The sequence below is a fragment of the Bombina bombina genome, chromosome 7, assembly GCF_027579735.1.
Source record: "Bombina bombina isolate aBomBom1 chromosome 7, aBomBom1.pri, whole genome shotgun sequence".
Taxonomy (NCBI): Eukaryota; Metazoa; Chordata; class Amphibia; order Anura; family Bombinatoridae; genus Bombina; species Bombina bombina.
Window position 1 is genome coordinate 54,613,395 of NC_069505.1, and position 26,134 is coordinate 54,639,528.

General features: G+C 41.3%; 1 protein-coding gene across 2 annotated transcripts in view; it reads left to right on the forward strand.

Annotated features, from left to right (window-relative positions):
- CAPN1 (calpain 1) overlaps positions 1-26,134 on the forward strand; it is a 156,802-nt gene that overhangs the window by 52,991 nt on the left and 77,677 nt on the right. For both annotated transcript variants that reach the window (XM_053720121.1, XM_053720122.1), the window contains exon 5: positions 24,174-24,307. In XM_053720121.1, the coding sequence (XP_053576096.1) occupies positions 24,174-24,307 (134 nt within the window). The remainder of the gene's footprint in view (positions 1-24,173; positions 24,308-26,134) is intronic.

The window sequence follows — 26,134 nt, forward strand, 5'->3', positions numbered from 1 at the left end:
TAACGTAACCAACAATAACATTATATTTCAGTTTTGTTTGCCCCTTCCTCCTCACACTTAGGTCCTTGTGCAGATGTATTTCACTAAAAGCAATCTTCTATTCAGTGAGCTTCTTGAAACTTAATATGGGTTAATTTTGTGTGCATAGATTTGAACATGCAATTTTTAACAATTTTCCAATTTAATTCTCTTATGCATTTTGCTTTGTTCTCTTGGTATACATTGTTGAAAAGCATACATAGGTACATTCAGAAACAACACACTACTGTGAACAAGTTGCTTGTCACTGTCTCACCCAATGTGTTCAGTTATGTCCTAGTAGAGCATTTATATCCTTCAACAAAGGATACCAAGAGAAGTAAGCTTATTTAATAATATAAGTAAATCAAAAAACTTTGTATGCTCGTTTTCTTTTATGATTATGTCCCTTTAAGGTCTATTTCTCAACTCTGCATGTTTATTTTTATAACATTTTGCTGTGAAGAAGGGGCGGGTTATTTCTGCAGGCACTAATTTACAGTTTTGAGAACTACAAAACCAACAGAATTTGATAATATCTTCAAGATAGAAAAATTGCCCAAAATAGTCTGACAGAAACTTCTGGGAGAGAATGATATTGTGCCATGAATATGCAGCATCTTGCTGTATCATTTAAAAACTAATCTTTATTTCAGGGTGAATAACCTTTAGATTATAATGTATCTAAAATACAAACTATCTTTATATAGATTTTCCTTAAAGTATTTGATTAAAAAATCTAATTTAAAGGGACAGTTGGCTCAATTTTTTTTATTGTTTAAAAAGATAGATAATCCCTTTATTACCCACTCCCCAGAACAGAAAACAGTTATATTAATACACTTTTTACCTCTGTGATTACCTTGTATTTTTTTTCACATTACCTTGTATCTAAGCATCTTCTGACAGCCCCCCTGATCACATGACTTTTTATTTATTATCTATAGACTTGCATTTAAGCCAATTAGTGCTGTGTTGTGCACAACCTACGGATGTGAGCACAATGTTATCTATATGGATAACATGAACTAGCACTCCCCTGTTGTGAAAAGCTAATAAAAAAGAATGTGATCATGGGCTTTATTTGGTGACTTAGAAACAGGCAGACATTTAGAGGTTTAAATGTTATAAAGTAGATTAATCTAACAATGTTGGTTGTGCAAAGCTTGGGAATGGGTAGTAAAGGCATTCTCTATCGTTTTAAACAATAAAAAAAGTGTTGACTGTTCCTTTTAAAGGGACATTCCAGTGAAAATTTAAATGCACATATATTAAAGATCTTGCAATTTCTGACCGAGGGTTGGATTCTGATTGGCTGATCATTTGAAGAAGAAGGTAGCTATGTAACGGTGAGGGGAGTTAGGCTGCCATATTTACCTCGTATTAGAGAAGTTATTGACGGTGATTACTACAAGAAGCAAGTAGGCAAGGCAGAAGGGGTATGGTGCAGGCGGATCTTCGTTTTTTATTTTTCAATATCGCATAATGTTACCTCGAGTGTTGACTGTCCCTTTAATTACATATTTGAATAGAAACATAGTTGCAATATATGTATATTTGCAAAAATGCTTCTAGTAAGTTATTGTTTTAGTGTTAATATTTTTCTCTGCATGTGATGCATAGATAGATATTCTCAGTGCACCAGCATTTTAAATACTACAGCTGCTCAGAGCTCCAGTGGGTCTTGTATCATGTCAGCAATGAATAAATTAAGTCATTACCAGATGGTAAAAGCACCTTTGGCTCTCTGAGCAAGTGTTGTGTTTAAAATGCTGGCACACGGTGCATACTTAAATACACTTTTGAAACATCTATAGCTTTTTCTAGAAGCATTTTCTCCAACATTGGTGTGTCCGGTCCACGGCGTCATCCATTACTTGTGGGAAATATTCTCCCCCACAGGGAAAGGCAAGGAGAGCACACAGCAAGAGCTGTCCATATAGCTCCCCCTCTGGCTCCGCCCCCCAGTCATTCTCCTTGCCGCTCTGAACAAGTAGCATCTACCACGGGGATGGCGAGGAGTTTGTGGTGTTAGTTGTAGTTTTTTATTCTTCTATCAAGAGTTTGTTATTTTAAAATAGTGCTGGCTTGTACTATTTACTCTATAACAGAAAAGTGATGAAGATTTCTGTTTAAGAGGGCTATGATTTTAGCAGACAGTAACTAAAATCCATTACTGTTATCACGCAGGACTGTTGAAACAAGAGAACTTCAGTTGGGGGTAACAGTTTGCAGACTCATCTGCTTCAGGTATGACTGGTCTCCTTCTAACAACACAGGCTAATGCTAGATGACAGCCATATTTCCCCTCAGGGGAAAAGGTAAGCCATTTTTCTTTCACCTCAGCAAAAAAGATAACAGGCTTCCCCTTTTTGTTTTTTTATGCTGGTAGACACTGTTAGGGGCAAAATCGATTGGTTTTTATTACAATATGATACCATTTGAAATATTTTATAAGCTCACATACACTGGGGAACGTTTTTTATTGATCTGGCTTGTTTTAGACACCTAAATCTAGTCAGGAAGGCCCCTTCACTCTAGTGTGCTGAGGGAGGAAGCCTCATTTTGGTGCTTCAGCTGCACAGTTGATTTACAAGGCAGTGCATGCAGATAGGGTCCTGTGGCTCAGAAAGTGACTCCAAAAGGCTTTTTTCTGTGAATGGTGACCCCTAAGGAAGGTAAAAAGCTGCAACAAGGCTGTAGCAGGAATTGTAGTGTATAAAAACGGTTAAATCCAACAATTAGCTCCGGTTTGCTTGTTTTAAGAGCTAGAGTCTCCATATTTGCTGTGCAATACTTTCTAAGCATTAAGACACTGGGGTCCAAATTTCAGAAAAATCGGATATTGCCTTCATAGTTTTTTGAACATTCAGAAATAAAGTGTGTCATTTTATTATTTAAAGAGACAGTAACGTTTTTTGTTTAAAATCGTTTTTATTGCATTGTTTGGCTGCCTAAATCTGTTTAACATGTCTGTTCCATCAGATAACCTATGTTCTGTGTGTATAGAGACAAATGTGGTTCCCCCTTCGAGTGTTTGTGATAATTGCGCCATAGCGTCCAAACAAAATCAGGACAGCTCTGTTATTTTTCATAATGTTGCCCAAGATGATTTATCTAATGAAGGTAGTGGGGATAGCTCTACATCCTCTCCTTCTGTGTCTACACCAGCTTTGCCCGCGCAGGCGACACCTAGCGCGCCAGTGCTTATTTCTATGCAACAATTATCAGTAGTAGTGGATAATTCTATAGCAAATCTTTTATCCAAACTGCCAGCTTTTCAGAGAAAGCGTGATTGTTCAGTTTTAAATACAGATAAAAAGGATGAACAATCAGACGCTGACGATGCCTTATCTATTTTACCCTCGCATCAATCGGAATTGGCTGTAAGGGAAGGGCTGTCTGAGGGTGAAATTTCAGATTCAGGAAAAATTTCTCAACAGGCAGAACCTGATCTAGTGGCATTTAAGTTTAAACTAGAACATCTCCGCGCTTTGCTTAAGGAGGTATTAGCTACTCTGGATGACTGTGATTCCATGGTAGTACCAGAGAAGTTGTGCAAATTGGACAAATTTTTAGAGGTCCCAGTGCACGACGACGCTTTTCCAATACCTAAGAGGGTAGCGAACATAGTGGAAAAGGAGTGGGAGAAGCCAGGTGTACCCTTTGCCCCACCTCCTATATTTAAGAAAATGTTTCCCATAGTAGACCCTAGAAGGGACGCATGGCAAACGGTCCCGAAGGTTGAGGGAGCTGTTTCAACACTAGCGAAGCGCACAACTATTCCTATAGAGGACAGCTGCGCTTTCAAAGATCCTATGGATAAAAAATTGGAAGGATTGCTTAAAAAGATTTTTGTTCAGCAAGGGTTCATCCTTCAACCAGCTACGTGTGTTATTACTGTCACTTCAGCGGCGTCCTTTTGGTTCGAAGAACTAGAAAGGTCGCTCCAGAAAGAGACTTCCTATGAAGAAGTCATGGACAGAATTCATGCATTAAAGTTAGCTAATTCCTTTATATTGGATGCCGCCTTTCAAATAACGAAATTGGCAGCGAAAAACTCAGGTTTTGCTATAGTAGCGCGGAGGGCGCTTTGGCTAAAATCCTGGTCGGCAGATGTGTCGTCCAAGACTAAGTTACTGAATATTCCTTTCAAGGGTAAGACCCTTTTTGGGCCGGAATTGAAGGAAATTATTTCAGACATCACTGGGGGTAAGGGCCATGCCCTCCCACAGGATAGGCCTTTTAAGGCTAAGAACAAGTCTAATTTTCGTTCCTTTCGCAATTTCAGGAATGGACCGGCTAATAACTCCACTGCCGCTAGACAAGAAGGTAACGCGGCCCAGCCCAAACCCGCTTGGAAGCCCATGCAAGGCTGGAACAAGGGTAAACAAACCAAGAAACCTGCTGCTGCTACCAAGACAGCATGAAGGGGTAGCCCCCGATCCGGGACCGGATCTGGTAGGGGGCAGACTATCTCTCTTCGCTCAGGCTTGGGCAAGAGATGTTCTGGATCCCTGGGCACTAGAGATAGTTTCCAAGGGATACCTGTTAGAATTCAAGGGACTTCCTCCAAAGGGAAGGTTCCACCTGTCTCGCTTATCTTCAGACCAGATAAAGAAACAGGCATTCTTACATTGTGTAAGAGACCTATCAAAGATGGGAGTGATAAACCCAGTCCCCTCCGGGGAACAAGGTCTAGGTTTTTACTCAAACCTGTTTGTGGTTCCCAAAAAAGAGGGAACTTTCAGGCCAATTCTGGATTTAAAGATATTAAACAAGTTCCTCAGAGTTCCATCCTTCAAGATGGAAACCATTCGGACAATCTTACCGACAATCCAGCAGGGTCAATTTTTGACTACAGTGGATCTAAAGGATGCGTATCTGCATATCCCAATCCACAAATCTCATCATCAGTTCCTGAGGTTCGCCTTTCTGGACAAACATTACCAGTTTGTGGCTCTTCCATTCGGTTTAGCCACCGCTCCCAGAATTTTCACAAAGGTGCTAGGGTCCCTTCTAGCGGTCCTAAGGCCGAGGGGCATCGCTGTAGCACCTTATCTAGACGACATCCTAATCCAAGCGTCGTCCCTTTCCAAAGCGAGGGCTCATACAGACATTGTGTTGGCCTTTCTCAGATCTCACGGGTGGAAGGTGAACATAGAAAAAAGTTCACTGTCACCGTCCACAAGGGTTCCTTTTCTGGGAACAATAATAGATTCTGTGGAAATGAAGATCTTTCTCACAGAAGTCAGAAAGGCAAAGCTTCTAAAAGCTTGTCGAGTTCTTCATTCTATTCCTCAACCCTCCATAGCTCAATGCATGGAAGTAATAGGACTAATGGTCGCAGCAATGGATGTGGTTCCTTTTGCTCGAATTCATCTAAGACCATTACAGCTATGCATGCTCAATCAGTGGAATGGGGACTATACAGACTTGTCTCCCCAAATTCAAGTAGATCAGGTAACCAGGGACTCACTTCTCTGGTGGTTGACCCAGGATCACCTGTCTCAGGGAATGAGTTTCCGCAGACCGGAGTGGGTCATCGTCACGACCGACGCCAGCCTCTTGGGGTGGGGCGCGGTCTGGGACTCCCTGAAAGCTCAGGGCCTATGGTCGCGGGAAGAGTCGCTTCTCCCGATAAACATTTTGGAATTAAGAGCTATATTCAATGCGCTCCTGGCTTGGCCTCAGCTAGCGGAAGCCAGGTTCATAAGATTTCAGTCAGACAACATAACGACTGTTGCGTACATCAATCATCAGGGGGGAACAAAGAGTTCCCTAGCGATGAAGGAAGTAACCAAGATAATCCAATGGGCAGAGAATCACTCCTGCCATCTATCTGCTATTCACATCCCAGGAGTAGACAACTGGGAGGCGGACTATTTGAGTCGTCAGACTTTCCATCCAGGGGAGTGGGAACTCCATCCGGAGGTCTTTGCTCAGTTAACCCAATTATGGGGCATTCCAGACATGGATCTAATGGCGTCCCGTCAGAACTTCAAGATACCTTGCTACGGGTCCAGATCCAGGGATCCCAAGGCGACTCTAGTGGATGCATTAGTGGCGCCTTGGTCGTTCAACCTAGCATAATTGTTTCCACCGTTTCCTCTCCTTCCCAGGCTCATAGCCAGGATCAAACAGGAGAAGGCCTCAGTGATTCTGATAGCTCCTGCGTGGCCACGCAGGACTTGGTATGCAGACCTGGTGAATATGTCATCGGCTCCACCATGGAAGCTACCTTTGAGACAGGATCTTCTAGTACAAGGTCCATTCGAACATCCAAATCTAGTTTCTCTGCAGCTGACTGCTTGGAAATTGAACGCTTGATTTTATCCAAGCGTGGGTTTTCAAATTCTGTGATAGATACTCTGGTCCAAGCCAGAAAACCTGTGACTAGAAAGATTTACCATAAAATATGGAAAAGATATATCTGTTGGTGTGAATCCAAAGGATTCTCCTGGAGTAAGATTAAAATTCCAAAGATTCTCTCCTTTCTCCAAGAAGGTTTGGATAAAGGGTTGTCAGCTAGTTCTCTAAAAGGACAGATTTCTGCATTATCCGTCTTGTTGCACAAACGACTGGCAGCTTTGCCAGATGTACAAGCTTTTGTTCAGGCTTTGGTTAGAATCAAGCCTGTTTACAGACCCATGACTCCTCCTTGGAGTCTAAATTTAGTTCTTTCAGTTCTTCAAGGGGTTCCGTTTGAACCTTTACATTCCATAGATATTAAGTTATTATCTTGGAAAGTTCTGTTTTTGGTTGCTATTTCTTCTGCTAGAAGAGTTTCTGAATTATCTGCTTTGCAGTGTAATCCACCATATCTGGTTTTTCATTCAGATAAGGTTGTTTTGCGTACTAAGCCTGGTTTTCTTCCAAAAGTTGTTTCCAACAAGAACATCAACCAGGAAATAGTTGTTCCTTCTTTGTGTCCGAATCCAGTTTCAAAGAAGGAACGTTTATTACACAATTTAGATGTTGTTCGTGCTTTAAAGTTCTATTTAGAAGCAACAAAAGATTTTAGACAAACCTCATCTTTGTTTGTCGTTTACTCTGGTAAGAGGAGAGGTCAAAAAGCTACTGCTACCTCTCTCTCTTTCTGGCTGAAAAGCATTATCCGCTTGGCTTATGAGACTGCCGGACGGCAGCCTCCTGACCATATCACAGCTCACTCTACTAGGGCTGTGGCTTCCACATGGGCCTACAAGAACGAGGCTTCTGTTGACCAGATATGTAAGGCAGCAACTTGGTCTTCTCTGCACACTTTTGCCAAATTCTACAAATTTGATACTTTTGCTTCTTCGGAGGCTATTTTTGGGAGAAAGGTTTTGCAAGCCGTGGTGCCTTCCGTTTAGGTAACCTGATTTGCTCCCTCCCTTCATCCGTGTCCTAAAGCTTTGGTATTGGTTCCCACAAGTAATGGATGACGCCGTGGACCGGACACACCAATGTTGGAGAAAACAGAATTTATGCTTACCTGATAAATTACTTTCTCCAACGATGTGTCCGGTCCACGGCCCGCCCTGGTTTTTTAATCAGGTTGAAAAATTTTTCTTTATACACTACAGTCACCACGGCACCCTATAGTTTCTCCTTTTTCTCCTAACCGTCGGTCGAATGACTGGGGGGCGGAGCCAGAGGGGGAGCTATATGGACAGCTCTTGCTGTGTGCTCTCCTTGCCTTTCCCTGTGGGGGAGAATATTTCCCACAAGTAATGGATGACGCCGTGGACTGGACACACCGTTGGAGAAAGTAATTTATCAGGTAAGCATAAATTCTGTTTTTGCTAATACATGTATATTACAAAAACACTTCTATTTAAAACTTAAATGCATCAATGTAGATTCCAATTTTGGTTGAAGTGTCCCTTGAAAAAAATAAAAAAATAAGATTATTTTTTATTTATTTAAAAAAAAATAATAATTGTTTTTTATCCACCCTGCCTGCGGCCCATATTTGCCAAATAATGAATTTCCAGTCATGCCTAAAGTACTATCAAGGGACATACATTATTATTGTTATGTTACCAGCTGATTTGTTTAGTTTCTGCTATTAAAATATGATAATAATGACAAGAGCAGGGACCAAAACAAAAAGCTTTAGTGGAGTTAGCAAAGTGCAAGAACTAACAAATCACTGTGTTTTCCCTTAATGTGTTCCAAATGACTTGTTATACCTACTGCAGAGTATTAAATGTATGGAAAATGGTTCCTTTGCATTTATTTTTGTATTTGAAATAGCTGGTTTTGCCAATTAAAGCCATCACCTGTTGTTTTCAAGGACTTGCCTATAAAATGGGCTGTGCCTGCAGGTAAAGGAGACCTGCTAATGCTATCTATGTCTAAACACAGAGCCTAAATAGTAAGATATTGAAATGCTACTGATGACTGTGAGGTTCAGCTATTTTACATACAGAAGTGTCTCTTCTCCCCCACTGGGAGCTTAAAGGGACCTGAAACTCAATTTTTTTTCTTTCATGATTCAGATAGCGAATACAATTTTTAAAATGTTTCCAATTTACTTCTATTATCAAATGTACTTAGTTCTTATGTTATTCTTTATTGAAGAGATATCTAGACATGTATCGTGCACATGCCTGAAGCACTGCATGACAGGAAATAGGGCTGCTATCTAGTGCTCTTTCTAATGTATAACATTGTTGTAAAACTGCTGCCATAAAGTTATGCAGACACGTGCACACTCCTGAGCTTACATTCATGCTTTTTAACAAAGGATAGCAAGAAAATGAATGCAATTTAATATTAGAAATAAATGAGAAAGTGGTTTAAAATTGTATGTTCTATCCAAATCATGAAAGAAAAATGGTATGTCCCTTTAATTAGTGCTATTACAGAGAATACATTTGTTATTAATATTTTAAGTATAGGTGGAGGTTTCTATAGACAAAAACTGCTATTTTAAATAACACAATAAAGGTAAATGACCTGTTTGCAAATAATTAAATATACCCCAGCAGGTAAAATGGACCATTAGGAACACATTAAAGGGGATGCAACTTTAGAGTACAATGTCCCTTTAACAGAGATACTTCTTGTTACCACCAGTTCACATCAATGCAAACTATGTCTATGTGTTTAACGCCCACTAAGGTATTAAAGGGACATGAAAGGCAAAATTACATTTCTTCTGTTATGTGTGATCAGTCCACGGGTCATCATTACTTCTGGGATATAACTCCTCCCCAACAGGAAATGCAAGAGGATTCACCCAGCAGAGCTGCATATAGCTCCTCCCCTCTACGTCAGTCCCAGTCATTCTCTTGCACCCAACGACTAGATAGGATGTGTGAGAGGACTATGGTGATTATACTTAGCTTTTATGACTTCAATCAAAAGTTTGTTATTTTACAATAGCACCGGAGCGTGTTATTACTTCTCTGGCAGAGTTTGAGGAAGAATCTGCCAGAGTTTTTTTTTTTTTTTACTATGATTTTAACCGGAGTAGTTAAGATCATATTGCTGTTCTCGGCCATCTGAGGGAGGTAAAGGCTTCAGATCAGGGGACAGCGGGCAGATGAATCTGCATTGAGGTATGTAGCAGTTTTTATTTTCTGAATGGAATTGATGAGAAAATCCTGCCATACCGTTAAAATGACATGTATGTATACACTTCAGTATTCTGGGGATGGTATTTCACCGGAACTACTCTGCTAAAGGTCACTAATACTTTTAATAACTATTTATCATGCTAAACGTTTTTGCTGGAATGTAGAATCGTTTACATTGCTGAGGTACTGTGTGAATAGATATTTGGGCATTATTTTCCACTTGGCAGTTTTTTGCTTGTAATTGTGACAGTTTCGTTTCTCTTCACTGCTGTGTGAGAGAGGGAGGGGCCGTTTTTGGCGCTCTTTACTACGCATCAAAAAATTCCAGTCAGTCACTTTTATTTTTCCTGCATGATCCGGTTCATCTCTGACAGATCTCAGGGGTCTTCAAACTTCTTTGAAGGGAGGTAACTTCTCTCAGCAGAGCTGTGAGAATTCTTATAGTGACTGTGCATAAAAACGTTGCTTTGTACTTTTTATGTCAAATTTAATTAGTGTTATTTTACTAATGGGAACAAACCTTTGCTAAGAGTTGTGTTGTTTTAAAGTTTGATGCTATAACTGTTTTTTCAGTTCATTATTTCAACTGTTATTTAATCGTTTAGTACCTCTTTGAGGCACAGTATTTTTTTGCTAAAAAAGATTATAACCAAGTTGTAAGTTTTTTGCTAGTGTGTTAAACATGTCTGACTCAGAGGAAGATATCTGTGTCATTTGTTCCAATGCCAAGGTGGAGCCCAATAGAAATTTATGTACTAACTGTATTGATGCTACTTTAAATAAAAGTCAATCTGTACAATGTGAACAAATTTCACCAAACAGCGAGGGGAGAGTTATGCCGACTAACTCGCCTCACGCGGCAGTACCTGCATCTCCCGCCCGGGAGGTGCGTGATATTATGGCGCCTAGTACATCTGGGCGGCCATTACAGATAACATTACAAGATATGGCTACTGTTATGACTGAAGTTTTGTCTAAATTACCAGAACTAAGAGGCAAGCGTGATCACTCTGGGGTGAGAACAGAGTGCGCTGACAATGCAAGGGCCATGTCTGATACTGCGTCACAGCTCGCAGAGCATGAGGACGGAGAGCTTCATTCTGTGGGTGACGGTTCTGATCCAAACAAATTGGACTCAGATATTTCAAATTTTAAATTTAAATTGGAGAACCTCCGTGTATTACTAGGGGAGGTCTTAGCAGCTCTTAACGATTGTAACACCGTTGCAATACCAGAGAAACTGTGTAGGTTGGATAAATACTTTGCGGTACCGGCGAGTACTGACGTTTTTCCTATACCTAAGAGACTAACTGAAATTGTTACTAAGGAGTGGGATAGACCCGGTGTGCCGTTCTCACCCCCTCCAATATTTAGAAAGATGTTCCCAATAGACGCCACCACTAGGGACTTATGGCAGACGGTCCCCAAGGTGGAGGGAGCAGTTTCTACTTTAGCTAAGCGTACCACTATCCCGGTGGAGGATAGCTGTGCTTTTTCAGATCCAATGGATAAAAAGTTAGAGGGTTACCTTAAGAAAATGTTTGTTCAACAAGGTTTTATATTACAACCCCTTGCATGTATCGCGCCGATTACGGCGGCGGCAGCATTTTGGATTGAGTCGCTGGAAGAGAACCTTAGTTCATCTACGCTAGACGACATTACGGACAGGCTTAGAGTCCTTAAACTAGCTAATTCTTTCATTTCGGAGGCCGTAGTACATTTAACTAAACTCACGGCTAAGAACTCAGGATTCGCCATACAGGCACGTAGGGCGCTGTGGCTAAAATCCTGGTCAGCTGATGTGACTTCTAAGTCCAAATTACTTAATATACCTTTCAAGGGGCAGTCTTTATTTGGGCCCGGTTTGAAAGAAATTATCGCTGACATTACAGGTGGTAAGGGCCACGCCCTACCTCAAGACAAAGCCAAAGCTAAGGCTAGACAGTCTAATTTTCGTCCCTTTCGGAATTTCAAAACAGGAGCAGCATCAACCTCCACTGCACCAAAACAGGAAGGAGCTGTTGCTCGTTACAGGCAAGGCTGGAAGCCTAACCAGTCCTGGAACAAGAGCAAGCAGGCCAGGAAACCTGCTGCTGCCCCAAAGACAGCATGAACCGAGAGCCCCCGATCCGGGACCGGATCTAGTGGGGGGCAGACTCTCTCTCTTTGCCCAGGCCTGGGCAAGAGATGTTCAGGATCCCTGGGCTCTAGAGATCATATCTCAGGGATACCTTCTAGACTTCAAATTATCTCCCCCAAGAGGGAGATTTCATCTGTCAAGGTTGTCAACAAACCAGATAAAGAAAGAAGCGTTTCTACGCTGCGTACAAGATCTGTTATTAATGGGAGTGATCCATCCGGTTCCACGGTCGGAACAAGGACAAGGGTTCTACTCAAACCTGTTTGTGGTTCCCAAAAAAGAGGGAACTTTCAGGCCAATCTTAGATTTAAAGATTCTAAACAAATTCCTAAGAGTTCCATCGTTCAAAATGGAAACTATTCGGACAATCTTACCCATGATCCAAGAGGGTCAGTACATGACCACAGTGGATTTAAAGGATGCTTACCTTCACATACCGATCCACAAAGATCATCACCGGTACCTAAGGTTTGCCTTCTTAGACAGGCACTACCAGTTTGTAGCTCTTCCATTCGGACTGGCTACGGCTCCAAGAATCTTCACAAAGGTTCTGGGTGCCCTTCTAGCGGTACTAAGACCGCGAGGGATTTCGGTAGCTCCGTACCTAGACGACATTCTAATACAAGCTTCAAGCTTCAAACTGCCAAGTCTCATACAGAGTTAGTTCTGGCATTTCTAAGGTCGCATGGATGGAAGGTGAACGAAAAGAAGAGTTCTCTTTTTCCTCTCACAAGAGTTCCATTCTTGGGGACTCTTATAGATTCTGTAGAAATGAAGATTTACCTGACAGAAGACAGGTTAACAAAGCTTCAAAATGCATGCCGCGTCCTTCATTCCATTCAACACCCGTCAGTAGCTCAATGCATGGAGGTGATCGGCTTAATGGTAGCGGCAATGGACATAGTACCTTTTGCACGTCTACACCTCAGACCGCTGCAATTATGCATGCTAAGTCAGTGGAATGGGGATTACTCAGATTTGTCCCCTACTCTGAATCTGAATCAAGAGACCAGAAATTCTCTTCTATGGTGGCTTCATCGGCCACACCTGTCCAGGGGGATGCCATTCAGCAGGCCAGACTGGACAATTGTAACAACAGACGCCAGCCTACTAGGTTGGGGCGCTGTCTGGAATTCTCTGAAGGCTCAGGGACTATGGAATCAGGAGGAGAGTCTCCTTCCAATAAACATTCTGGAATTGAGAGCAGTTCTCAATGCCCTTCTGGCTTGGCCCCAGTTAACAACTCGGGGGTTCATCAGGTTTCAGTCGGACAACATCACGACTGTTGCTTACATCAACCATCAGGGAGGGACAAGAAGCTCCCTAGCAATGATGGAAGTATCAAAGATAATTCGCTGGGCAGAGTCTCACTCTTGCCACCTGTCAGCAATCCACATCCCGGGAGTGGAGAACTGGGAGGCGGATTTCTTGAGTCGCCAGACTTTTCATCCGGGGGAGTGGGAACTTCATCCGGAGATCTTTGCCCAAATACTTCGACGTTGGGGCAAACCAGAGATAGATCTCATGGCGTCTCGCCAGAACGCCAAACTTCATCGCTACGGGTCCAGATCCAGGGATCCGGGAGCAGTTCTGATAGATGCTTTGACAGCACCTTGGAACTTCAGGATGGCTTATGTGTTTCCACCCTTCCCGCTGCTTCCTCGATTGATTGCCAAAATCAAACAGGAGAGAGCATCAGTAATTCTAATAGCACCTGCATGGCCACGCAGGACTTGGTATGCAGATCTGGTGGACATGTCATCCTGTCCGCCTTGGTCTCTACCTCTAAGACAGGACCTTCTGATACAGGGTCCATTCAAACACCAAAATCTAACTTCTCTGAAGCTGACTGCTTGGAAATTGAACGCTTGATTTTATCAAAACGTGGTTTTTCTGAGTCGGTTATTGATACCCTGATTCAGGCTAGGAAGCCTGTTACCAGAAGGATTTACCATAAAATATGGCGGAAATACCTATACTGGTGCGAATCCAAAGGTTACTCCTGGAGTAAGGTTAGGATCGCTAGGATATTGTCCTTTCTACAAGAAGGTTTAGAAAAGGGGTTATCAGCTAGTTCATTAAAGGGACAGATTTCAGCTCTGTCCATCTTGTTACACAGACGTCTGTCAGAAAATCCAGACGTCCAGTCCTTTTGTCAGGCTTTAGCTAGGATCAAGCCTGTATTTAAAGCTGTTGCTCCACCATGGAGTTTAAACTTAGTTCTTAACGTTTTACAGGGTGTTCCGTTTGAACCCCTTCATTCCATTGATATAAGAATGTTATCTTGGAAAGTTCTGTTTTTAATGGCTATTTCCTCGGCTCGAAGAGTCTCTGAGTTATCAGCCTTACATTGTGATTCCCCTTATCTGATTTTTCACTCAGACAAGGTAGTTCTGCGTACTAAACCTGGGTTCTTACCTAAGGTAGTCACTAACAGGAACATCAATCAAGAGATTGTTGTACCATCCTTGTGTCCAAATCCTTCTTCAAAGAGGGAACGTCTTCTACACAATCTGGATGTAGTTCGTGCCCTCAAGTTCTACTTGCAGGCAACTAAAGATTTTCGCCAAACTTCTTCCTTGTTTGTCGTTTACTCTGGACAGAGGAGAGGTCAAAAAGCTTCTGCTACCTCTCTCTCTTTTTGGCTTCGTAGCATAATACGTTTAGCCTATGAGACTGCTGGGCAGCAGCCTCCTGAAAGAATTACAGCTCACTCCACTAGAGCTGTGGCTTCCACTTGGGCCTTTAAGAATGAGGCCTCTGTTGAACAGATTTGCAAGGCTGCAACTTGGTCTTCGCTTCATACTTTTTCCAAATTTTACAAATTTGACACTTTTGCTTCTTCGGAGGCTATTTTTGGGAGAAAGGTTCTTCAGGCAGTGGTTCCTTCTATATAATGAGCCTGCCTATCCCTCCCGTCATCCGTGTACTTTTGCTTTGGTATTGGTATCCCAGAAGTAATGATGACCCGTGGACTGATCACACATAACAGAAGAAAACATAATTTATGCTTACCTGATAAATTCCTTTCTTCTGTTGTGTGATCAGTCCACGGCCCGCCCTGTTTTAAGGCAGGTAGATATCTTTTAAATTATACTCCAGTCACCACTTCACCCTTGGTTACTCCTTTCTCGTTGATTCTTGGTCGAATGACTGGGACTGACGTAGAGGGGAGGAGCTATATGCAGCTCTGCTGGGTGAATCCTCTTGCATTTCCTGTTGGGGAGGAGTTATATCCCAGAAGTAATGATGACCCGTGGACTGATCACACAACAGAAGAAAGGAATTTATCAGGTAAGCATAAATTATGTTTTCCATCACTCAAACAGATCACACAATTTCAAAAGACTTTTCAATTTACTTCTGTTATTAACTTTACTTTGTTCTTTTGGTATCCTTTGTTGGAAAGCATACCTAGGTAGATTCACGCAATGCACATCTGATTGGTGGCTACACATATATACCTCCTTGTCATTGGCTTACCAGGTGGGCTCAGCTAGCTCCCAGTAGTGTATTGCTGCTCTGGAGCTGTCTTTACCTATGTATTTAAGCTATTTGCAGGGTTTTAACACATAGTTATATACACTCAATAATATAATGCTCTAACAAATGAGGATTTTCTTTTTCTGCTTTTATGTCACTTTAAACACATATATAAAATACAGTACATAATGAGTATGCAGTTGCACCTATTGCTTCTATATATAGAGAGGTTTCATTGGCTGGCAGCCTTCTGGTCATCCCAGGGACTGTGGAAATGAAAAACTTTCGTCTTGAAGGACACTGAACCCAAGTTTTTTCTTTCGTGATTCAGATAGAGCTGCAACTTTCTAATTTACTCTTTCTTCGTTCTCTTGCTATCTTTATTTAAAAAGGAATGCATCTAAGCTAAGGAGCCAGACAAATTTTGGTTCAGTACAGTGGACAGCACTTGTTTATTGGTGGGTGAGTTTATCCACCAATCGGCAAGAACAACCCAGGTTGTTTATCAAAAATGGGCCGGTGGCTATACTTAAATTCTTGCTTTTCAAATAAAGATACCAAGAGAATAAAGAAAAATTGATAATAGGAGTAAATTAGAAAGTTGCCTAAAATTGCTGCTCTATCTGAATCACGAAAGAAAAAATTTGGTTTCAGTGTCCCTTTAAGTTGATGCATTGAGTGCATTTTCTTTAATTAAAGGGACGTTCTACTGTAAATACTGTTTTTATGATCCTTTTAAAGGGACATTTTCTCCCCTTTTTAATTCCCCCCCCCAATGATCTATTTTACCTGCTGGAGTGTATTAAATTGTTTACAAGTAGCTCCTTTACCCTCATTTCAGTATTTGAAATAGCTGATTTAGCCTGTGGTATCCCCACCATACTGAAAGTTTCTGGACTTAAAATGACATGAAACACAATGTTTCTCCAACATAGGTGTGTCCGGTCCACGGCGTCATCCTTACTTGTGGGATATTCTCTTCCCCAACAGGAAATGGCAAAGAGCCCAGCAAAGCTGGTCACATGATCCCTCCTAGGCTCCGCCTTCCCCAGTCATTCTCTTTGCCGTTGCACAGGCAACATCTCCACGGAGATGGCTCAGAGTTTTTTGGTGTTCAAGGGCTCCATGTACTAAGCAGTCAGCGAGCTACCCGCAACAAATCTCGCGTCAAAACTCGCAAACTGATATGTACAAAGTCGTCAACTATGTTCAAACTCGCATCTTTAAAATTGCGAGCGTACTTATCCGCCAAACCTCGCTACCTCTCCATTTTTCACTGTAATTAGACACATTTGACCACCAACTCGCCAAAAACGAATGTACTAAAAAATCTATTTGTCCGCTCGCTACAATTTCCGCTCCCACCTCGTTATTTTTGCCTCGCCACCTTTTAGGTGGCGGGCAAGGTACAAAACAATAGGAAAGTCAATCTAGACGCCAGTCTAGACATATATAAAAGGCAGTAATATCAGCATTGTACAGCATAACTGGCGTCTAATTTGTCTCTCATTTCCATGTACATAAATTGCGCCAAATTTGTCGACTGTAATTAAAGAGTTATCTATATTTTAAATTTGTATTGTATAGTTGTCAATCTTTATAATTATTTTTATATTAATATTTATATATTATCAGATCCAGATGAAGCCATATCCAAATTGTAAATAAATATTACAAAAATAACGCTCTGTTATCACTCTTCAAAAAATTTAGAACAATAATAAAGTTGTTTAGATAAGTTGAACTTTTATAGGAGCAAAATTCTATTCCCGCGACTACTATGATGTTCGTAACACCTTGCATGTCACGTGTTAATAATTGGCCAGACAATTCAACTGAAAGTTAAAAGTACATCAGCTTAGTCGCGGCGAGCGAGACGTCAAATTTATCAATAATCCGCCACTGCTCGCGGCGGGCTAGACTTGTCTATTTATTGGGGGATTATTAGTACATAGTGACAGCGGACACCATTTCGCCCGCGGCGAGTAACGGCGAGTTTATCCGCGTCTAAAATGACGGATGAATTGACGGCTTAGTACATGGAGCCCCAAATGTAGTTTTTATTCTTCTATCAAGAGTTTGTTATTTTAAAATAGTGCTGGTATGTACTATTTACTCTGTAACAGAAAAGAGATGAAGATTTCTGTTTGTAAGAGGAAAATTATTTTAGCAACCGTTACTAAAATCGATGGCTGTTTCCACACAGGACTGTTGAGAGGAATTAACTTCAGTTGGGGGAAACAGTGAGCAGACTTTGGCTGCTTGAGGTATGACACATTTCTAACAAGACTTGGTAATGCTGGAAGCTGTCATTTTCCCTATGGGATCCGGTAAGCCATTTTCTTAATTTTCAATATAAGAATAAAAGGGCTTCACAAGGGCTTTAAAGACTGGTAGACATTTTTCTGGGCCAAAACGATTACTTTATAAGCATATTTAATGGTTTATAACTTTGGAGAGTTATTTTAATCTTGGGAATTTTATTAAAAAAACGTCAGGCACTGTGTTGGACACCTTTTTCACTGGGGGCCTTTTCTAGTCATAGGCAGAGCCTCATTTTCGCGCCACTAATGCGCAGTTGTTTTTGAGAAGCAAGGCATGCAGATGCATGTGTGAGGAGCTCAGATCCACTGAAAAAGCTTATTGAAGGCGTCATTTGGTATCGTATTCCCCTCTGGGCTTGGTTGGGTCTCAGCAAAACAGATTCCAGGGACTGTATAGGGGTTAAATGTATTTTAAGAGTTAAAGCTTTCAAATTTGGTGTGCAATACTTTTAAGGCTTTATGACACTGTGGTGAAATTTTGGTGAATTTTGAACAATTCCTTCATACTTTTGCGTATATTCAGTAAAAAAGTGTGTTCAGTTTAAAATTTAAAGAGACAGTAACGGTTTTATTTTAAAACGTTTTTTGTGCTTTGTTATCAAGTTTATGCCTATTAACATGTCTGAACTATCAGATAGACGATGTTCTGTATGTTCGGAAGCCAAGGTTCCTCTCCATTTAAATATATGTGATGAATGTGACAAACAAAGTAGGGACAATGATGCCACTGATAATAATGTTGCCCAAAATGATTCCTTAAGTGAGGGGAGTAAGCATGGTACTGCATCATCTCCTTCTATGTCTACACCAGTCTTGCCCACTCAGGAGGTCCCTAGTGAATCTAGTGCGCCAGTCCTCCTTACTATGCAACAATTAACGGCTGTAATGGATAATTCTATTAAAAACATTTTAGCCAAAATGCCCACTTATCAGCGAAAGCGCGACTGCTCTGTTTTAGATACTGAAGAGCATGAGGACGCTGATGATAATGGTTCTGACATGCCCTTACACCAGTCTGAAGGGGCTAGGGAGGTTTTGTCTGAGGGAGAAATTTCAGATTCAGGAAAAATTTCTCAACAAGCTGAACCTGACGTTATTACATTTAAATTTAAATTGGAACATCTCCGCGCTCTGCTTAAGGAGGTGTTATCTACTCTGGATGATTGTGACAATTTGGTCATTCCAGAGAAATTATGTAAGATGGACAGGTTCCTAGAGGTCCCGGTGCCCCCCGAAGCTTTTCCTATACCCAAGCGGGTGGCGGACATTGTAAATAAAGAATGGGAAAGGCCCGGCATACCTTTTGTCCCTCCCCCTATATTTAAGAAATTATTTCCTATGGTCGACCCCAGGAAGGACTTATGGCAGACAGTCCCCAAGGTCGAGGGGGCGGTTTCTACTCTAAACAAACGCACCACTATCCCTATAGAAGATAGTTGTGCTTTCAAAGATCCTATGGATAAAAAATTAGAGGGTTTGCTTAAAAAGATGTTTGTTCAGCAAGGTTACCTTCTACAACCAATTTCATGCATTGTTCCTGTCACTACAGCAGCGTGTTTCTGGTTCGAGGAACTAGAAAAGTCGCTCAATCAAGCATCCTCTTATGAGGAGGTTATGGACAGAGTTCAAGCACTTAAGTTGGCTAACTCTTTTACCTTAGACGCCACTTTGCAATTAGCTAGATTAGCGGCGAAAAATTCAGGTTTTGCTATTGTGGAGCGCAGAGCGCTTTGGCTGAAGTCTTGGTCAGCGGATGTGTCCTCCAAGAACAGATTGCTTAACATCCCTTTCAAGGGGAAAACGCTGTTTGGCCCTGACTTGAAAGAGATTATTTCAGACATCACTGGGGGAAAGGGCCACGCCCTTCCTCAGGATAGGTCTTTTAAGGCTAAAAATAAAACAAATTTTCGTCCCTTTCGCAGAAACGGACCAGCCTCAAATTCTACATCCTCTAAGCAAGAGGGTAATTCTTCTCAAACCAAGCCAGCCTGGAGACCGATGCAAGGCTGGAACAAAGGTAAGCAGGCCAAGAAGCCCGCTACCGCTACCAAGACAGCATGAGATGCTGGCCCCCGATCCGGGACCGGATCTGGTGGGGGGCAGACTCTCTCTCTTCACTCAGGCTTGGGCAAGAGATGTTCAGGATCCTTGGGCGCTAGAAATAGTTTCTCAAGGTTATCTCCTGGAATTCAAGGAACTACCCCCAAGGGGAAGGTTCCACAGGTCTCAATTGTCTTCAGACCAAATAAAAAGACAGGCATTCTTACATTGTGTAGAAGACCTGTTAAAAATGGGAGTGATTCATCCTGTTCCATTAGGAGAACAAGGGATGGGGTTTTACTCCAATCTGTTCATAGTTCCCAAAAAAGAGGGAACATTCAGGCCAATTTTGGATCTCAAGATCCTAAACAAATTTCTCAAGGTCCCATCGTTCAAGATGGAAACCATTCGGACAATTCTTCCTACCATCCAGGAAGGCCAATTCATGACCACGGTGGATTTAAAGGATGCGTATCTACATATTCCTATCCACAAGGAACATCATCAGTTCCTAAGATTCGCCTTTCTGGACAAGCATTACCAGTTTGTGGCACTTCCATTCGGACTAGCCACTGCTCCAAGAATTTTCACAAAGGTACTAGGGTCCCTTCTAGCGGTGCTAAGGCCAAGGGGCATTGCAGTAGTACCCTACTTGGACGACATACTGATTCAAGCGTCGTCTCTACCACAAGCAAAGGCTCATACGGACATTGTCCTAGCCTTTCTCAGATCTCACGGGTGGAAAGTGAACGTAGAAAAAAGTTCTCTATTCCCGTCAACAAGAGTTCCCTTCTTGGGAACAATAATAGACTCCTTGGAAATGAAGATTTTTCTGACAGAAGCCAGAAAATCAAAACTTCTAAGCTCTTGTCAAGTACTTCATTCTGTTCTTCTTCCTTCCATAGCGCAGTGCATGGAAGTAATAGGTTTGATGGTTGCGGCAATGGACATAGTTCCTTTTGCGCGAATTCATCTAAGACCATTACAACTGTGCATGCTCAGACAGTGGAATGGGGATTATACAGATTTGTCCCCGACGATCCAAGTAGATCAGAGGACCAGAGATTCACTCCGTTGGTGGCTGACCCTGGACAACCTGACCAGAGTGGGTCATTGTAACGACCGACGCCAGCCTGGTGGGCTGGGGCGCGGTCTGGAAACACCTGAAGGCTCAGGGTCTATGGTCTCGGGAAGAATCTCTTCTCCCGATAAACATTCTGGAACTGAGAGCGATATTCAATGCTCTCAAGGCTTGGCCTCAACTAGCAAAGGCCAAATTCATAAGGTTTCAATCAGACAACATGACGACTGTTGCATATATCAACCATCAGGGGGGAACAAGGAGTTCCCTGGCGATGGAAGAAGTGACCAAAGTAATTCAATGGGCGGAGCTTCACTCCTGCCACTTGTCTGCAATCCACATCCCAGGAGTGGAAAATTGGGAAGCGGATTTTCTGAGTCGTCAGACATTTCATCCGGGGGAGTGGGAACTCCATCCGGAAATCTTTGCCCAAATAACTCAATTATGGGGCATTCCAGACATGGATCTGATGGCGTCTCGTCAGAACTTCAAGGTTCCTTGCTACGGGTCCAGATCCAGGGATCCCAAGGCGACTCTAGTAGATGCACTAGTAGCGCCCTGGACCTTCAACCTAGCTTATGTGTTCCCACCGTTTCCTCTCATTCCCAGGCTGGTAGCCAGGATCAATCAAGAGAGGGCTTCGGTGATCTTGATAGCTCCTGCGTGGCCACGCAGAACTTGGTATGCAGACCTGTTGAATATGTCATCGGCTCCACCATGGAAGCTACCTTTGAGACGGGACCTTCTTGTTCAAGGTCCGTTCGAACATCCGAATCTGGCATCACTCCAACTGACTGCTTGGAGATTGAACGCTTGATTTTATCAAAGCGTGGGTTCTCAGATTCTGTCATTGATACTCTTATTCAGGCTAGAAAGCCTGTAACTAGAAAAATTTACCATAAAGGGTAAAAATTCCTAAGATTCTATCCTTTCTACAAGAGGGTTTGGAGAAAGGATTATCTGCAAGTTCTTTGAAGGGACAGATTTCTGCTTTATCTGTTTTGCTTCACAAGAAGCTGGCGGCTGTGCCAGATGTTCAGGCTTTTGTTCAGGCTCTGGTTAGAATCAAGCCTGTTTACAAACCTTTGACTCCTCCTTGGAGTCTCAATTTAGTTCTTTCAGTTCTTCAAGGGGTTCCGTTTGAACCCTTACATTCCGTAGATATTAAGTTATTATCTTGGAAAGTTTTGTTTTTGGTTGCAATTTCTTCTGCTAGAAGAGTTTCAGAGTTATCTGCTCTGCAGTGTTCTCCTCCTTATCTGGTGTTCCATGCAGATAAGGTGGTTTTGCGTACTAAACCTGGTTTTCTTCCGAAAGTTGTTTCTAACAAAAATATTAACCAGGAGATAGTTGTGCCTTCTTTGTGTCCGAATCCAGTTTCAAAGAAGGAACGTTTGTTGCACAATTTGGATGTAGTTCGTGCTCTAAAATTCTATTTAGAGGCTTCAAAGGATTTCAGACAAACATCTTCCTTGTTTGTTGTTTATTCTGGTAAAAGGAGAGGTCAAAAAGCAACTGCTACCTCTCTCTCTTTTTGGCTTAAAAGCATCATCAGATTGGCTTATGAGACTGCCGGACGGCAGCCTCCTGAAAGAACACAGCTCATTCCACTAGGGCTGTGGCTTCCACATGGGCCTTCAAGAACAAGGCTTCTGTTGATCAGATATGTAAGGCAGCGACTTGGTCTTCACTGCACACTTTTACCAAATTTTACAAATTTGATACTTTTGCTTCTTCTGAGGCTATTTTTGGGAGAAAGGTTTTGCAAACCGTGGTGCCTTCCATCTAGGTGACCTGATTTGCTCCCTCCCATCATCCGTGTCCTAAAGCTTTGGTATTGGTTCCCACAAGTAAGGATGACGCCGTGGACCGGACACACCTATGTTGGAGAAAACAGAATTTATGTTTACCTGATAAATTACTTTCTCCAACGGTGTGTCCGGTCCACGGCCCGCCCTGGTTTTTTAATCAGGTCTGATGATTTAATTTCTCTAACTACAGTCACCACGGTATCATATGATTTCTCCTATGCAAATATTCCTCCTTTACGTCGGTCGAATGACTGGGGAAGGCGGAGCCTAGGAGGGATCATGTGACCAGCTTTGCTGGGCTCTTTGCCATTTCCTGTTGGGGAAGAGAATATCCCACAAGTAAGGATGACGCCGTGGACCGGACACACCGTTGGAGAAAGTAATTTATCAGGTAAACATAAATTCTGTTTTTTTCTTTTATAGGTCAGATGCAGAATACAATTTTAAATAACTTTCCAATTGACTTCTTTTAACTAATTTACTTGATTCTCTTGGTATCCTTTGTTGAAGAAGCCGCAATGTCTCACTGGGAGCTAGTTAACGTACTGGGTGAGCCAATAACATCAGCAGCTCCTGAGCCTACCAAGGTATCCTTTTCAAACAAAGGATACTAAGGAAACAAATTAGCTAATAGAAGTAAATTGGAAACTTATTTAAAACCACATATTCTAAATCATGAAAGAATAATTTAGGGTTTCATGTCCCTTTAAGTATATACAGAGAAAGGTATATAGAGAGAAAAAAAAATGTGGTTTTCATGTCCCTTTAAGGATGTGAACGAGATGCATACATACATATAGGCTCATAAAAAAATTGTATGAAATGAATAAATGAAATATTGAAATAAAAAGTTAAAAGTTGTACATTAAAGAGGGTAATGAAGTTGTTCTGCAAAAATCACATTTTATGGAAAAATTTAAATTTGTATTGAAATGACAGAAATGTAATTAACACAGGAAATCTTCATAAAACTGTATTGTATGTGCATTATGCATTTTTTGATTGTGCACTATCTACGATATTTAATGTTCCTTTAAAGGGACATTAAACACTAAACAAATGCTAGATAAAATGATGCATTCAAAGCAAACATTAGTCTGTGTAGATGTATTTTTTTAAAGTCTCATTAGTTGTCTCAATATTGACAACATAAGTGTAAAGTTTTAGCATCTATAAAACAACGAGAGCTGCCATGTTGTAACTTAGGTTACCTTCTCTGCTGTAGCCAATTAGAGAGAGTTATAAACAGGTCACTAGCGTGAGCAGCCAATGGCAGTGTGGTATATAACAGAGTTCTGCACTTCCATTTCTAACAGGAGCTGAAAAGCTCTCCATTCAAATTATTGATTCAGATGGAGCAGCAATTTTAAACAACTTTCCAATTTACTTCCATTAACAAAATGCGCAATCTTTTTATATTTATACTTTTTGAGTAACCAGCTCCTACTGAGCATGTGCAATAATTCACAGAATATACGTATATGCATTTGTTATTGGCTGATGGCTGTCACATGGCACAGGGGGAGTGGAAATAAACATAACTGACATTTGCCAGTAAAAAATCTACTACTCATTTGAAGTTCAGACTAAGTGCATAATATTTTCACTCATCCAATTGGTTTGTTATGGTACATGTGTATTTTAATGCACTGTGGGTAATTTATTAGCACATTTTTATATTTGTTGCTGTGTATTTGTGTTTTGCAGATATGGCAGTTTGGTGAATGGGTGGATGTCGTCATAGATGATTTACTTCCTGTGAAAGATGGAAAGCTGGTTTTTGTGCACTCAGCTTCTGGGAATGAGTTCTGGAGTGCCCTTCTGGAGAAGGCTTATGCTAAGTATGATTATTATCTCCTATCCTAAATACAGAACCCTCGTTATTTGCATTGCCATGTTCAATAATTTAGATTCATTGCTGAACAGCTATTCCTTTCTGTGCTAATTCATGATCCCTCTGTCGCCAAACTATCTTGCCATGCCTTTGCCAGCTTTGTCTATTCAGAACATCTTGTTCCGAGAATGTTCCTTCACTATATATTGCCTGATGATGCCAGATATTTCCATGGTTATCAAGCTTTCTATACTATTGCCACATTAGTTGTTTGTGACAAGAAGTCACAATTTAAGGCTTAAAGTGGAAAGGAGATTTAATCTCCAGCAACTTATGTTTTTGTTTGTTTTTTTTTAGCTGTAAGAGCAATCAAATTGTGAAACTCCATTGCCTAAGGAGGTAGTGAATGCCAGTGCCTTAGATAAATTTACAAATGGCTTAGATACATTTCTGTTTAAAAAAAAAAAAACAGGGTTATGGTTGCTTGTGTTAAAGGGATAGGAAAGTCAAAATTAAACTTGCATATTTCAGATAGGGCATGCCATTTTAAGACACTTTTAAATTCACTTCTATTTTCAAATGTGCTTCGTTCTCTTTGTAGCCCTTGTTAAAAAATGAATACCCACATATCATACACTAGTGGGAGCTGCTGCTAATTGGTACCTGCACACATTTGTCTGTGATTGGCTAAATAGATATTTTCAGCTTCCTGCCAGTAGTGCAATGCTGTCCCTTCAGCAATGGATAACAAAAGAATGAAGAAAATTTGAAATTAGAATTAAATGGGAAAGTTGTTTAAAATGGTTTGTTCTATCTGAATCATAAAAGAAAATTTTGGGACTTACTATCCCTTTAAATGGGTCAGCTTTGTAATTTTATTAATGTAAGTTCAATGTTCCATTTCTTTATTGTAAATCAGATTGTCTCTGTATAGGTTGAACTTGATTGGACTTCTGTCTTCGTTTACTTAATCCACTATGTTACTATGTATCATTTTTACTTAACCTAGGTGCGCTGGCGCACACATCCACTTTTACCATCACCTTACGTTTGTTCTCATGAGCTTCACACATTCCCAAACTCTCTCTTTCCTCCTTGCATGTCATCCCAAAGACACTCTAAATATTGCAACTCTGTATCTCATCTTATGTCACTCTCCCTCTCGTTCATACTAGCTGCTGGTGATATCTCTCCCTTTCAAACTTCACAAATTCCTCTTGATGATATCATCTCCTCAATTGCAACATCACTGCACTTCCTACTACTCTCCCTCCATCTAACTCTCTAACACCAAACTCCATGAAAGCATTAAGCCACTAGATCTATAACATCTCATCAATCTCTCAAAACTCTGCTCTCTTCCTCCTTTTCCTGCCCTGACCAATTTATCTACCACTACAATTCCACTCTTACATTGGTCCTTGACATCCTCAGCCCTGGCATACTCTTCTGACTTTCTACCTACGCAGATGTTTCCGCACTGCTGAGTGAAATTGAGAAGATTTTGATGTTCACCTGACTTTTTTCATTGCAAGTTCATCTTGAATTCCTATTATTCTGCCCTTAACCCCCCCAAGCAGGATTACTTCTCTATTCTTATCTCTACTCTTTAGTCAAACCCTAAACATCTGTTCTCTACTTTCAATTCCCTTCTCTGCCCACCCCAACCTCCTATTATCACTTTTCTCTCAGCTTAAGATTTTGGCAGCCACTTTAACAATTCCAGAACAAAATCATCTCTCAACATTCTACCAGTCTCCAACCCCCTCAACTGCTCGCATTCGTCCAAAACCCACCCAGCTCTTTTTCCCCCCCTGTTACTATGGAAGAAGTT